General features: G+C 41.7%; 1 protein-coding gene across 11 annotated transcripts in view; it reads right to left on the bottom strand.

Annotated features, from left to right (window-relative positions):
* The window catches only part of lrrc7 (leucine rich repeat containing 7), a 165,193-nt gene that overhangs the window by 23,990 nt on the left and 126,418 nt on the right, over positions 1 to 14,785 (bottom strand). For 5 of the 11 annotated variants that reach the window (XM_048976699.1, XM_048976698.1, XM_048976696.1 and 2 more), the window contains 10 exons: positions 12,592 to 12,664; positions 11,432 to 11,449; positions 10,098 to 10,227; positions 8,943 to 9,058; positions 7,668 to 7,737; positions 6,828 to 6,927; positions 5,931 to 6,055; positions 4,576 to 4,764; positions 4,257 to 4,379; positions 2,631 to 2,714 (listed from right to left, as the gene is read on the bottom strand). In XM_048976699.1, the coding sequence (XP_048832656.1) occupies positions 2,631 to 2,714; positions 4,257 to 4,379; positions 4,576 to 4,764; positions 5,931 to 6,055; positions 6,828 to 6,927; positions 7,668 to 7,737; positions 8,943 to 9,058; positions 10,098 to 10,227; positions 11,432 to 11,449; positions 12,592 to 12,664 (1,028 nt within the window). Of the gene's footprint in view, positions 1 to 2,630; positions 2,715 to 3,819; positions 3,887 to 4,256; positions 4,380 to 4,575; positions 4,765 to 5,930; positions 6,056 to 6,827; positions 6,928 to 7,667; positions 7,738 to 8,942; positions 9,059 to 10,097; positions 10,228 to 11,431; positions 11,450 to 12,591; positions 12,665 to 14,785 lie in introns of those variants that run through there. The other 6 variants (XM_048976697.1, XM_048976707.1, XM_048976706.1 and 3 more) reach the window with 5 other exon arrangements.

Raw genomic sequence — 14,785 nt, 5'->3', positions numbered from 1 at the left:
TGAATTCCCCTTTAAGGCATTAACGTCATTCTTTTTCCGCCAAAGAGAATTGCATTTGTTGGGGTCACTCTGATCTGTACAAACAGGCCATGCCTTTGCCAGAAATTGCCAACCTGACAGGTGAACAGAGGCGTGACACTCAGGTATTGTTCAGTGCATATATATGGAAGGATATATTAGGACTGGGAAAGTGTACAAGGGAAATCAGCAGGAGAGACTCCCAGAGCTGATAAAAGTAGCTGTCGCAATAAAAATTAGGTTTAATTACCATTATTATTATCATCATCGTCACCAATGATGATGACATCACTGACAACAACCACAACAAAACAACAATAACAATGAATAATTCTGTGTATAGTCACATTAATTTCCACAGTATCTCATTTCAAATTCCACAGCTTATAAAATGATATGATTCAATTTTAATATCTCGCACTAAAACATATTTATAAGAGAAACACCAGCATGGTACCTGAGTACCCAGTACTGTTGCCTCACCCCTCTAAGGGTGTGAGTTAAACCTCTGGTGTGTATGTCGAAGAACACTGCACTTAAATTAATTGCGGATCTGCACTTCACACCGTTACCTATTGACACATTCCACATAGCTACCTCATCCCTTACAATTCTGTCCGACGTCAACGTCATAAAAGACGCGTGTCTCCGACTGGAAATGGCATTTTTCGTGACGTTTCATGACATTTTCGTGACACGGAGAGAAATAATTGAATGCAGGATTATTATCACGTTTTGTTTTGTCTCGTCCTGTATAGTCCTGCTGTCTGTCCTTTGCTGCCACCCACCGCCCCAGGCACAGTAATTTCACTGTTTCCTGAATAGGTGACAATAAAACTTGAAACGCATCTTGCCTTAGTGGTTTGTTGTGTGTGTATGGCATCCTGTCCAGGGCGTACTCCAGGCCCTCTTTGAACTTACTCATGATCAGTGTTTGGAAGATGGGTGGATTTTTAAAGAGTAAGTTGCAGAGGTGGAGATTTCAGGTCCAGAGAATACAAATCTGGACCGAGATTTTGTTTCAATCAACCAGTTGAGTACAAAGAGTCACAGTCACAGAGTATTGAACTGGTTGGTTGAAACAAAATCTCGGTCTGGATTTGTACTCTCTGGACCTGAAATCTCCACCTCTGGTAATCTGTGAGCTGCGAGTGATGTTCTTCAATGAATGTACTGGCACTGTGTAGCGGATGTTTATTTTGAATTGAAAATATGGCTACGCATCTTACAGTTTCATTGCGTATAGGATAGCATCCTTGCTTGGGACTACAACAAGAACCCAGAGATTTGTTATTCCTGGTCAAGAGTCATCTGCAGTTCAATAGTTACTTCATACCAGTGCTCTTTGAAATGATGTAATCCTGTGTCACCTACTGCATGTGACCAATGATGAAAAAAGTAATCCGAGAAACAAGTCTGAAGTATGTCTTCAGACCATTACATTTCTCTCTTAATAATGCATGTCATTTTGCACACAGAAGTGCTCTCCTCTGATTTCACAACTCCATACCCTGGTGTTACTTCATGAAGAATGCATATCAACTTCAGTGCCACATGCTTGTGCACTGTACAACCAAGAATTTTTCATTTGACTTTATACCTGCTATATAAAAACATCTCAACTTTATTACATGCGTTTTTATACATTAATCTATAGTTCCCATTGCACTAAATCTAGACTTTGCTATTCCATTAGGTACACTATGGAAAATGTATCGCATTCCCGGCTCAACAGAAAATGGAGCCTGCATCAACGCTACTTCACCTGGTGGTGCTGTGATCAAACCAGCAGCTCTCTTGTAGGGAGCCCTGCTTTTCTGTGAGTTGCTTCTTTCTGAAACACTCACATGCAGAGAACCCTTAGGCCGTATCACTGTATCTTTTCCTCCTCAAAGATGGGCTGATATTTAATGTGCTGTCTAGTACAGTAGTATCCACGGTTTCAGTTACCGTGGTCCAAAAAATTGTAAAATGTGTAACAGTAGCCTATATGTTTTCATTGTTCCTTCGGCCTTTGAGTGGTATAAAAACCATGACTTTCATTATTCCGTCATCCCTTGATACATAATATTTTTTCATTGCTATATCGTCTCATGAGAATGAGGCTAAAACCTCAGAATCCCAATCATTCCATAAACAGTTCAGTACAGTATAATGTATAATGCACTTTACTATTACTGTATTTAATGTTAGTGATGTCTCACAGTGTAATTCACCTTTACCATGTGTATGTACAGGAAAATCATTTTCATCTTGCATTCTGCAGATGGTTCACTATTATCGTATCACCCGTGGAACCGGAGAGACTACTGTAATCATAAAGGTGTCACACACTGGCCTGATTGTCAATGGAAGGTGTGAAAGCAACAGGCAAGTTTGATAAGAACAGTATGCTGACGCAAAAGTGTTAATCTAATTTGATGTTTCAGACAGTCCATTTCTAAGATACTTGTTTTACCCTAACACCTCCTGTCTAGAACTCATTAGCATTTCATTGAAAAACCATGTATAGCAGCCAAACAGTGCAGTGATTCTCTGAGGTTCTCTGAAAAGGCTGAATCTGCTGTAATCCAAGGCGTGAATCTGGGTCGTCTGATTTGACAGCCACTTACTATGAGGCAGAAACAGGAAGATGTTACGGACAGGTTCATGTTCTCTGGCTGTGGCAGCTTGGTATCGACGCGGTGAAAAGAAATCTAATCAAAACAAACAGACAAACACAGAAAGAAACACAAACAAACAAACACACAAAGAATGGGAAGGAAATCCATGGAATTAGAAAGCAAAATGTGTGATATTTAGAAGGATGTGTAATGGCAATCCTGTCCCCATTCCCCGATCTTGTTCCAGCATTTTTTTTTAGGGGGGGGGGGGCACTTTCAGTGTAGCTTGGGGAGGAAAAAGCATAACACAAACTCATGTGGCGATGAAAAGAGAGACAGGCCAGACGTTTCGTTTGGTCTGCGGAGAGAGCAGCCGGATACTCCACACAGTGAGGCTTTGTGTAGGTGGAGGTGGAGGTGAGCTTTTCAGCTTAAACGAATGGAAATGAATGCTACTGGGAAGCCTAGTGATAAACTCGCTAAGACTTTCAGAAAGTGACCATCCTCTAGGGCTGGTGAGGGGCCCAGACGCTGCAGGACAGTGGATCTGACACAGCTGCTTCCAGCCGCTTCCTCTTAACCGCGATAAACACTCCTCAACTACACAAACCAGCATGTTTATGAAATATCTTCAGCATACTGTACTATATCTCTCAAATATCTGTACATCCATCCCCGGCCATTATAAGCATTATAGACAGAACAATACATCTGGGCCACAGCTCTGGACTTTAAAACTTCATCAAAGACAGCGAAACAACAGGAACACTAACAGCACAGCAAAAAACGATACTATTACTACTACTGCTACTACTGCTACTACTAATATAATAATAATAATAATAATAATAATAATAATAATAATAATAATAATAATAATAATAATAATAATAATAATCCTTTAATGTCCCCAGTCATCTTCAGAAGAGTATGGCAAATATTAGAAAGGACATATAGAAATATTAAACACTTATTTCACATTACTGTTATAGAAACTGCTCCATGGACTCTCTAGTTAGGTGGATGGTTGAATGATGCATGAATGATGCATTTTAACACCAGCTGCCATTCCTTTAGCAAATACATTTCTTTTAGGTGAATTTTGACATATTAAGTAGTACTGTATTAGGCATCCTATAAAGTACAGTCAGACAGAGGAGAAAATAAACTAATGGCTAGTCACATGAGGAATGCTTACAATGTAGCCATCAGGCGGTCAGAGCATTTGAGAGATGAAAGGTTCTCCTGATCTCTGCAGGTTTCACCTACAAAATCCCAGCTTCAATTACACACCCTCAGAAATGCCTGCTGAGCTGCAGAGCAGCACTGAATAGATGCTTTAACACTGACGCACCATCCTCTGACAACTCTATAATATCTATCTAGTATTAAAAAAAAAACCCAATCCCAGAATGCAAATGAGGCCATTATACATTCTCCACTAACACACCTACAATACATCTTATAATTTCAAGCCAATTCTGCAGGGTTTGGTGTTTACTCCATTACTTTGGGGTAAAGATATAATGGCAAAATTATCAATAAAACTCACATACCGTTTCTTAGGCACACTGTTAATTTATTATTACTTGTGACACTGACCTAATATCACCTGCAATTACATGGGAATAGTACCTCTGAGCTTTCAGTCAAATCCTCCTTCTCCTTGCGCCTTGGGATCTCCATGACAGAGTTATGGATGTTACCCTGCTCTGTCATCTGACTTTTCGGGAAGTCTTTGGCATCTCTATCCATCACCTGATTTTAGAAGGAACAGATGTCAAGCTCGACCACAAACTGTCACATAATAGATAACGTGCAGATTTCCATTCTGGTTTTAAAGCCCTTGGTAGACGTGACATAACCTAGAACTATTAGAGCACTAGCTAAGTAGAACAGTCATCCGTGCATTACACGCGGGATTCCCCTGCCTAGTGGTGTCCTGAGCCGTTACCTCCTTAGGTGCAATGGGCCACTTGGCTTCATACTTGTCCACGGCATGGTGCTCCATGTTGGTCCCAGAGGAGCACTTCTCAGTGCTCAGTGCATGACTAGTCTTTCCCACCAAGTTCTGCACTGACTTCACCATGTTTTTCAGGTCTTCTGGGTAAGGGGTAGGGTAGCGCTTCAGATTGATCTCCACCTGAGTGGAGGTACACAGCGTAAAGACGGCGAGAACGCCCGCCCCGTCTCTACTCATCATGCAGCCCTAACTAATGCCCGTGGGATTGGGGATAATGCTCTTTACCTGAGAACAGGTAATTAGCGCAGCTCTTGACTTAACATGCGTTTTTTTTTCAAGGCTATCGGTATAAATATGGTATCTGTGCTGTTTTTAAATTGTTATAGAAGGCTAGGTGTCCCCTTTGCCTGTAATCATCCCTATCTTAGCCTGACAGTACCATGTGACATAGTTTTCAGCTATCATTATTCTCACAGAAATGTAAACACTTAGGAACATTAAAAACAAAATCCTATCCCGGCCAGCTTCAAAATACAAAAAAATAAATAATACTTATGCATGAGATATTAAGCTTTCTTGTGGGCTCTGTGTGACAGGTTGAACTCAGTTAGCATATTTTTGCATTTATTTTGCATACAGTTTTGTCTAAAGCAACATGAAAAAGTAGGGCTCGGGGGGCGGGGTCAACCAGTGTTTTGGCAGGAATTGGAGGTTAAGGGCCTTGCTCAAGGGCCCAATGATGACATCACTCTGCTAGGTATGGGATTTGAACCAGCGACTTTCCGATCACAGGTATAGAAGCTTAACATGCAAAATCACACCTCCCCCCCCTCCCCCGACATTAATCCAAGAGCATCTGATAAGGATGGCGAAGCTCTCATTAAAAAAAGAGAGGTAATCTGGAGGGACCGTTGTGGCTCGGCACTATATAACAACCTTCCAACGAAACAGATGTACTTTGCCAGCTCATAGGGGGGCTTTGCATGCAACGCATTAATTAAAATAAGTCAATGCTCCTAAGAGGCCAATACTCAAGACACCGAGAGCCTGCACCAAAGGCTCCTGCTGAGACGGATTCTCATCTAAGCGGCCTGACGCGAGTTTTCATCATAACTGCATATCCAGGCTTTGGTCTTGTGCTGCCTGTTGGATGCAGCAAATGCTACTGCGCCTAATCACTATTATGAATACTGATGTTATTTTGAAGTCACCAGTATGACTCTCTTCTCTTCATCCTCAGTGTTCCCCCATAAAACCCCATCGTGAAACCCAGCCGGGAAAGGGCAGTGTGCTAGACCAACACGGGAGAGTGCTGGACACAGTGTGACATTGAGCAGTGTGACTACCTTGACTTTGCCGGAGCTGTCCTCGTCATCTTTCTTCTCCTCAAACTCAAAGGCCACTGTCATTCGCTGCTGCCTCTGCTCTTCCCACAGGGTGGGGTTAAAGCTGTCGCTGTCTGACTGGTAATCTGTATGAGACAGAAAAAGGCACCATCAGAGCCAACACTGCTACTGGTGTTGCTATTCACCATGGCGATCTGCACTGAACTATTGATGGTCTAATCAGCCTTAAAACACCGAATGATAGCTGGATAGCTCTGGGACATTAATAGATATCAAGATTAAATGCACACTGGTCATATTGGTCAGTAACTCTAGTTTTTAAAAGTGGAAGGTGGCCATACATGGTTTACAATGTATTGTATCTTGTACAATTTACACTCTACATACTTCGTCTAAATGCAGCTTTACTATGAGTGCTCGAACCAGTGTTTCTTGGGACTCCCAGATGGCGCATGTTTTCGCTCCCTCCCAGCTCCCTGCCAGACAGTCCTCATCTTTGCTTCCCTCCGGGAGCAAAAACGTGGACTGTCCAGGATCTCTGAGGACTGGATCGAAAGATACTGCCGTAAACATCTGCCGCTTGCAATCTGGGAAATGTTGTATTCTGTTTAACGTTCCTGAAACAGGGCTAAACTGCTGCTGAAATCAGCCACTAAAGCTGATGTCACCTAGACCCCTGGCATGCCAATCTGTTTCACCACCTGCTTCTTCCCCAAGGCTCTCTGTAGAGCAACCTAGAGCTCCGAAGATGTGTATACGTCACAGATCTACTGTTCAGGTATAGCTCCATCTGAAAGAGCCTGGGTTTGACCCCCAAATGTGAATGCTCTATGTTGTTCCTGGTGATGAGTGACTGTGTCACAACACGAGAGCCAACAGGGGGCACTGTGGGTCAACCTTCATCGTGGCGTGGCTGCTGAGGAAACATGTAATTGGTGAGGACCCTCTGCTTGGTCTCTGGGTGTGCCTCCGTCTGAAGGGGGATAAGGGCTTTGGACTGCAAAGGCACAAAGGGATCACAAGTCACATTTATGCATCACAGTGCTGTGCGTTACAGTGCTGTGCGTTACAGTGCTGTGTGTTACAGTGCTGTGAGTTACAGTGCTGTGCGTCACAGTGCTGTGCGTTAGTGCTGTGCGTCACAGTGCTGTGCGTTACAGTGCTGTGCGTCACAGTGCTGTGCGTTACAGTGCTGTGAGTTACAGTGCTGTGCGTCACAGTGCTGTGCGTTACAGTGCTGTGCATTACAGCAAGAGCCGCCATGCCTATATAAGGGAAATCATTCACACACTTCGATGCATGTATGCGAGCTGTAATCATTTTTGGGTGGTTTCCATGGATGGTTCATTCAAATATCTGCTTTTAGACTCATATTCATATTCAGGTCTACTGTCACTTTACAGTTTATACAAATATAGGAAGGGAGTGGAATTCTTATGTGCAGAGTGGCAAGTACAATGCAACATATACAGCTGGAGCATTTACGACAAGTACATGTGAGAAATAAATACATAAACAGTAAGTAATAAACACAGAAGCGATAATGAGAGAGGTAGAATGGCGGGTACGGTGCATCCAACAGGACTGATATAGTGAAAGGCGCAAACTTACATACAGTGAGAGCGATATGAGCCAGTGTTTAATGCAATATAGATTTTATAATAAACACTATTTATATTGAAAACTATCATAGGAGCATAAAATAATGCCTTGGAGACAGTAGATGTACAAACACACCTGATTGTCTGATAACCATAGTGCAGCGAGATCCTTCAGCTTTGTGAAAGTGAAAGGTAAGTTCTTTAACCTGTTAGGGAACAAGAGCAAAAGAGCATCTGTAGGAGCAGAGCATCTCTTTCTCTCTCTCTCTCTCTCTCTCTCTCTCTATATATATATATATATATATATATATATATATATATCTTTTCTAAGCTCTTAAGAAAGCAAGGCAGTCCATTTAATATAAAAAGCTCTTATGGGATTTAAAAAGACAGAACATGAAAAAGGAAGGGTACAAATTGTAAATTTGATTTATTGCCATAATTAGTCTCCCTAATAGCTAATGTATTACTGTCCGCATGACCTTCCAACATACAAAAATGAAAACTTCCTGACCAGTGACAAGGACACAGGATAATTGGGATGACTCCTCTGATACCTTCAAGGCTAATCCAGCGCATGTTTCCATTATGCGTGTAAATTCGGAATGACACTGTGATTATTTTTACAGCCCCCGTATCTGCCTGGAACCATCACAGGATACAGTGAGCGCTCGTTCGAAACGCTTAGCTGCCAGCAGTGCCTGTCACCGCCTACTTGGCCAAATGTGACGGGAGCCGGTTCATCACGGTCTGTCTTGCAGTGGAGACAGAGCCTCAGCTACGAGCAGCACCTGCTCATTCTGCATCGTCCCCTCAGCCGTGTGCTAGCTAAGCCAGGTTGTTATTTAGCATGGTTTAATCACCCCACGTTGGTTTAATCGCAGGCTGAGCATCCAAATATCTCATGAACAGCGTCCTTAATGACGCTGGTGGGCTGGGGGAGGTACTTCTGTTACCTTAATGAGCTAATAAAGAAAAATAATAACATGATGCACCTTGGTTGGGATACCATCTGCACAGCTGGAGTGCTCGACCATACTTGGCATGTCTCACGAGAGCATAAAACGTCCACGCCCACGAGAGCTTAAATGAGCTTGTGTAATAACGGAGGGCTGATATTGCAGAATGAGTAATGTGTACATCATACAGGCCAAGTGCTGGGACCTAATGGCAGTAAGTATAATGCACAGTAGAGTGTACCAGGGGCTTGTCTGCTACACAGTTTATAATCAAGGATTGGTAATTACAAATCTCTCCTTTAATAACAGCTTTCGACTCATACAAAACAGAGCATGATAGCCTGCATTCAGTGCCCAAAGATATTTATCATTTGTTCAGCTTTAGCCGCGGTTGTAAGGAGGATGTGTTTGTAGGGGGACGGGGGACATCCCGTGATATCGGCGTGGGGCACCTGTTGTCACTGAGGTTGAGAACGCGCAGCTTGGTCATCTGACCGATCTCCTCAGGCAGGAATTCCAGCTTGTTGGAGCGGAGAGACATGACCGTGACGTTTTTACAGTTCCCAATCTGCAAACACAGTTGAAATGGAAAAGCTCGTGATGGCCGTGCTGCGTCACTGCGCTCTCACACCTATATCCTGCAGTGGACAATAGCATGGTTATTTTTTACCAGAGTACACAGCTTTCTTTTTCAGCATCACTGGTACGACACCCAGGAGATGGCCTGCTTCTTTTTTCTGCTAACAAAATGACACTATAAAACAGAAGCTTCTACACTCAAATGCGCCTCTTATGATAGTGGTGTTTTAATGTGCCTACTGTACTTTCTACATCTGGCTGGTTTAGTCTGATATGAAGCATTTGGAGGCAGTCATGCCACCCTGTTCCACTTCAGTTAAGCTGGAAGCTTCCAGCAATGTGGGCAGCTGAAGTACATCCAATCAGTGCATGTATAATGAGACAGAAGTTTGGCCCTGCTGTACATTACGCTGCTATTCCCAGACATGTGACCAATGATGTGGCTTCACCCTGCCTATTCCCTGACATGTGACCAGTGATGTGGCTTCAACCTGCCTATTCCCTGACATGTGACCAGTAATGTGGCTTCACCCTCCCTATTCCCAGACATGTGACCAGTAATGTGGCTTCACTCTGCCTATTCCCTGACATGTGACCAGTGATGTGGCTTCACCCTGCCTATTCCCTGACATGTGACCAGTGATGTGGCTTCACCCTCCCTATTCCCAGACATGTGACCAGTGATGTGGCTTCACCCTCCCTATTCCCAGACATGTGACCAGTGATGTGGCTTCACCTATCTCTATTCCCAGACATGTGACCAGTGATGTGGCTTCACCTATCTCTATTCCCAGACATGTAAACAGTAATATGGCCTCACCCTTTACGTCCATCTCTGGCTCAAAATGTATATCTGTATCTCCAAATCGGCTGATATACAGAATCCCCTGTAATACGATCATAATTTCCTCTTCATATTGACATTGATTACTATCAGACAGCTACACATTTTATTTGTTGTCCTCCATTAAATCACACTTGACGCCTGTTAATTAGAATAACAAACCATATGGACCAGTGAGCCTTACCTCTCTGGGCAATTCTGAGAGGAAGTTCTCGTCAGCAGCGAACGTCCGCAGGTTGTGGAGGTAGCCAATGGTGGGCGGAAGGACCTCCAGCTCATTGCAGCTACAGTCGAACTCCTCTAAAAGTGATAAACTAAAAAAGGAGCACACCGGCTATCAGAACAGCTTCTCTGAACCAAGGGACATTCAGGACCACACACTGAAATATAGCTATGCAGCTAGCCGTCAGAAAATCCAGCCTTTACCACTGCAATTTAATTCCCCATTAGCAGTGATTCATATGCCTCATACAATATCATAAATAGTGAATTAAATGAAGGCATAACCCTTTAACCAAGGGATTATGTTTTTGTGCTAACACACCGAGATGACCGGTCTGAAAAATGCATAAAATGTACGGTCCAAATCAGTCCAAAGTGTTCTACGCTAAGAGGGTCACTGGGTGTCACTGCACAATTACATACTGCTGCCGATATCTGTGCTGTTTTGGCTGTTACGTAAAGGCTAGATTGAAGAAGAGCTGCTAGGAAGTTGAAGACAGTCCAAGTGCTCAAAGATACGTGTCTTAATTCTCGAAAGAGCAACACACATACTGTACACTGCGCGTTGACACACACAGATAACAAAGGGAGGCTTAGTCAGGCGTCATGTGCTTCTTGTTTCCTGGCATCATTTGTAATTCAACAAAAGAGACAGCACAATAACTAAATACTTTACTAAATAAAGGCTACAGAATATATATATTTATATATAATATATACTCACACAAAAATGCATATAACACAAAAACCACTACAGAAAAACAAAATCCAGCACAATTACTAGAAAATAAAAGAAAAGTAAATATAAAACATTATTAACATCCTATCAACACAACAAAGGTCCTTCTGAAACCAAAATTAAGATGTTTTTAGACATTTAAACACTGTAAATCTGCATAATCAACCACCCTATGTCTTACTGTGGGTCCCTATTTGACAGCTATAAAAACCTGCCACATTTAGCTAAATTAGAAGCTATGTAACTGAATTATTTAAGAACCTACATTCAGGTTCGCTGTATTAGTTACCTCTCAATCTCAAGTGTGTAAATTAATCACATGCAAATAAATTGTCGGACATATTTTTTTAAAGCTAAAGGTAATTTATGTTTGATAAGGACAGCAAAATTATTCGCTGTATGTTTCTATGAGCAATGGCCAGCTGGTCTCCCATATGCGTGGCTTAAGTCTCACACTGCTATCGGTAGCGTACAGATGGTACCCAGGTGTGTGACCGTCTAGTCAAACATGCTGCAGTTGGGGTGTGTGGAACCGGGGGCATTTCCAGTCTACTTACCCTATTTTGGTGCGTCCACTAAGTAGCCCATTTTAGATGCATGTATAATAAACACAACACACAAACCGACCCAATGACAAACCAAGAAGAGAGATGCACAGAATATCACAGTACAGTTTCACAGGCACAGGGCAGCTGGCCCGATATTGATGAGCATGATAGGTGAAGATCGAGAGCGTGAGAGCAAAGCTTTGTGTGACGGACTCAGTGCCCGGGTTTCCCTTGATGCTCTATTGCCACCACAACCATATAAACATGTCAAACAGCTGTATGTGACTGGAATGATGTGTCACTCATCACCTACGACCAATTGTATACATTTATGATCAAATTCAGTGAAACATTACTATCCTGGTATCTGTAAATCCAATAAAGAGAGCGATTAATAAATTAACGATGTGCTAGCAATGTGCCTGCCTGATTTTCTTGAATTGGAGCACTGTTACTATTTTGGAGCGGGGTCGTGTGCATTATATAACAAGCCGCTTTTCATGTGCCTCGATACCAGAACATGCGATGTTGCAATACTGTTTCACATTACATATTTCAGATTTTCATCCTGCATAAGCAAGCTTAGCCTTAAGAAATAGTCCATCCATCCATTTTCTGTACCCACTTATTGAAGGGGTCCATTGGTTATCCCAGAGGCTGTAGGCGGGAGTAAGGGCAGTAACCCAGAATGGGGCACCAGTTGCAAACCAAGGTAACCTGTAATCCTATATATTATCAACCTTAAATCTGTGACTCCTAATTACCAGAATCAGTTTTTTGATTGGCCTTTTCTATAGCTATGTCCAGCAAACTCTACTTCATCATTTTCCTCAATGTTCACATTATGGTTGCAAACCACAGTTTCTCGAAGTGAGGTGGGAAAGAACAGCCACACTCAGTTCTGACTTGCTCTCTTAGTTCGAAGGCCTCGAAACCCGTTTAGCCAATAGCTGTACAGGAGTCGCCTAAGTTCCCACATTAAGCAGTATCTGTTGTCTTTAAAGCGTTTGTCATTTGTTCACTTACCAGTCAAACCAAGCAGAATTGTGCAAAGTTAATCTTAAACACAACATGATGACAAATCCTTTGTGAGGGAAATTCGGGGATTTTTATCTGAGAAATGTGAAATTTTGAAACAGCTGTAGGTGTAACTCGGTTGTTCAACTCACCTTCCAATGGAATGGGGCAGTGAGGTTAGCTGGTTGTCGTCCACTTTGAGAGTTGTCAGTTTTTTCAGCATTCCTGAAACGACAATGAGTGTGAACGAGCGACACTGATATTTATACAGATATTCCATAAACTGATACTGCTTAGGAGACAGTAAAACAATGGGATACAGTAAGTAGTACAAGTCTAAAAAACAAATTTAAGAAATTTCTTTAAATGTTTTGACCATTAGCAGATGTATTTTATCATTAAATAAAAGCAGTAAGATGATGCGGCATTATTTTTATGTCGGTCATAACCCCTTCTCTTCCTGGCCTGGAGAACTTATCCAGACCATCCTCATATTGCTGTAATATAATCTAAGGCATCTCATTTCTATAATGGGTTACAGAGACTATAATTCAGTTTACAGTAGCATTGTACTTTGTAAATTATATTTTCAGTAATTGAATGGAAAGGCAGATTCTGCCTTAACCTCTGTATTCTTTGAGGATACAACAAAAGCTGTTGACAGTACCAAAGCTTACGATTTCTTTGGTTTTCCAGAATGCATTATTTAAAGTTCCGCATAAAAGACTGATCTAAGGCTGTGTGTTTGCAGAGATATAAATTGTAGTGTTGAGTGAAATCAGGCATTAGAACCCACAGTTGGTGGGATTATCAGTGGCTGTCAATCACTGACTGAAGCACTTCCTATAGAATGAAACCAAACCTGGATTCGCAGTGTATGGTAATCTAACCCACTAAGGGCTTTAAACCTTTAGCAACGTATCGAGAGGCACAACCTCCAGCTGGGTTACAGGGAAATCTGAAGATCCACCGGGTTCAGTGTAAGACATTACATCTAATCTATGTATCAGAATTCAAATTCAAAATAACTTTATTTGTTCCCGACGGGCAATTAAAGGCACACAGGGCAGTTGAACAAGGACACAATGACATAAAGTGCAACAGTATTTGGAAAATGCTGTGCAAAATTGCAGTCAACCAGTTAGATAATGACAGCGGTCCGGTCATATTTAAACAAACTGTCTTTATTTAGGTGAACTTTGAGAGCTATTGAAGGTATAGCAGATTACAAAAACATGTAGGTAAAATACTGAAACAGAGATTAGGGCTGCCAAAAGTTTGTACAAAAATTCACAGTTGTAACTTTTCTAGAGCAGGTCCTCCATAACTAAACTGTACCGAATACAAAAAGATGAACACAAGACACATACTGTAAAGCACAAACGGTGCTCAGACACACAGCTTATCACTCAGAGAAATATTTGGCAGCTTTGTAAGTGCTTCTGAAAGGCTGTGCTCCGCTGATCACTTCATTCACGAACTACGAACCATTCAGCAATAGCTAATCACTCATTAAGCCTCAGAAACACTTACACACATATTCTTAAATGGTATGAGCTACATAAAAATATGGCAGAAAGAGGGATGTTCTGACTATAAATGATGCAGGGAAGTGTGATCTCAGGTAACTACCACTGAGTTACAAACCAGCTGTTCTCACTGGAGAATTACTGTTTGAAAGACTCAAAGAGCATGTCAAAGTTGTCCCAGCTTAAATTCCTAATGTGTAAACGTTTCTTAATCACGTAAAATTAAAATTGAGTTAACTTTGCCCATTTAAAGTATGTCTGGCTGGAGTAAGTGATTGTTTAATTTGTAATTCCAGACACATTTAAAATCAGGTGTCTTTAGCACTGTTTACACAATTTTCAAGTATAAAAACACTAACAAGCCCTTAAGTCTTATTTGTTTTGGTTCCTTTCTGGAAAACATCATGGAATATATGATCAGGGGAGACATCCTGAGCTGATAATGAAGATAATAATGATGCTTATACAATATAATTATTATATCTTTGCTTGTAAAAGTACAAGTGCAGGTATATTGGATTGTTCTGCATTTTGTATATCCCACCTGCCCATGTGGTTTTAATAACCATATTACTTTTGTGCTTTAGTCTGTATTTTATTTAAATTTCCCTTTAATTTACTGCTGTGCAAGGGCCCAGCAGTAATGAGAGTTCTCTGCCGGCCAGGGGATTCAAACCAGCAACCTTCCACACATGGTACAGGCTCGTAACCTGTTAGTGCCACAGAATGTAAAAATACCTGTTGGATCTACACCAGAAATGTAGCTACATGTGCAAATAAGTTTGTTTGCTACCAATCATCATGCACTTAGGTAGTA

Source organism: Brienomyrus brachyistius, chromosome 15, assembly GCF_023856365.1.
Source record: "Brienomyrus brachyistius isolate T26 chromosome 15, BBRACH_0.4, whole genome shotgun sequence".
NCBI classification, from domain to species: domain Eukaryota; kingdom Metazoa; phylum Chordata; class Actinopteri; order Osteoglossiformes; family Mormyridae; genus Brienomyrus; species Brienomyrus brachyistius.
This window is presented reverse-complemented; position numbering and strand designations above follow the sequence as displayed.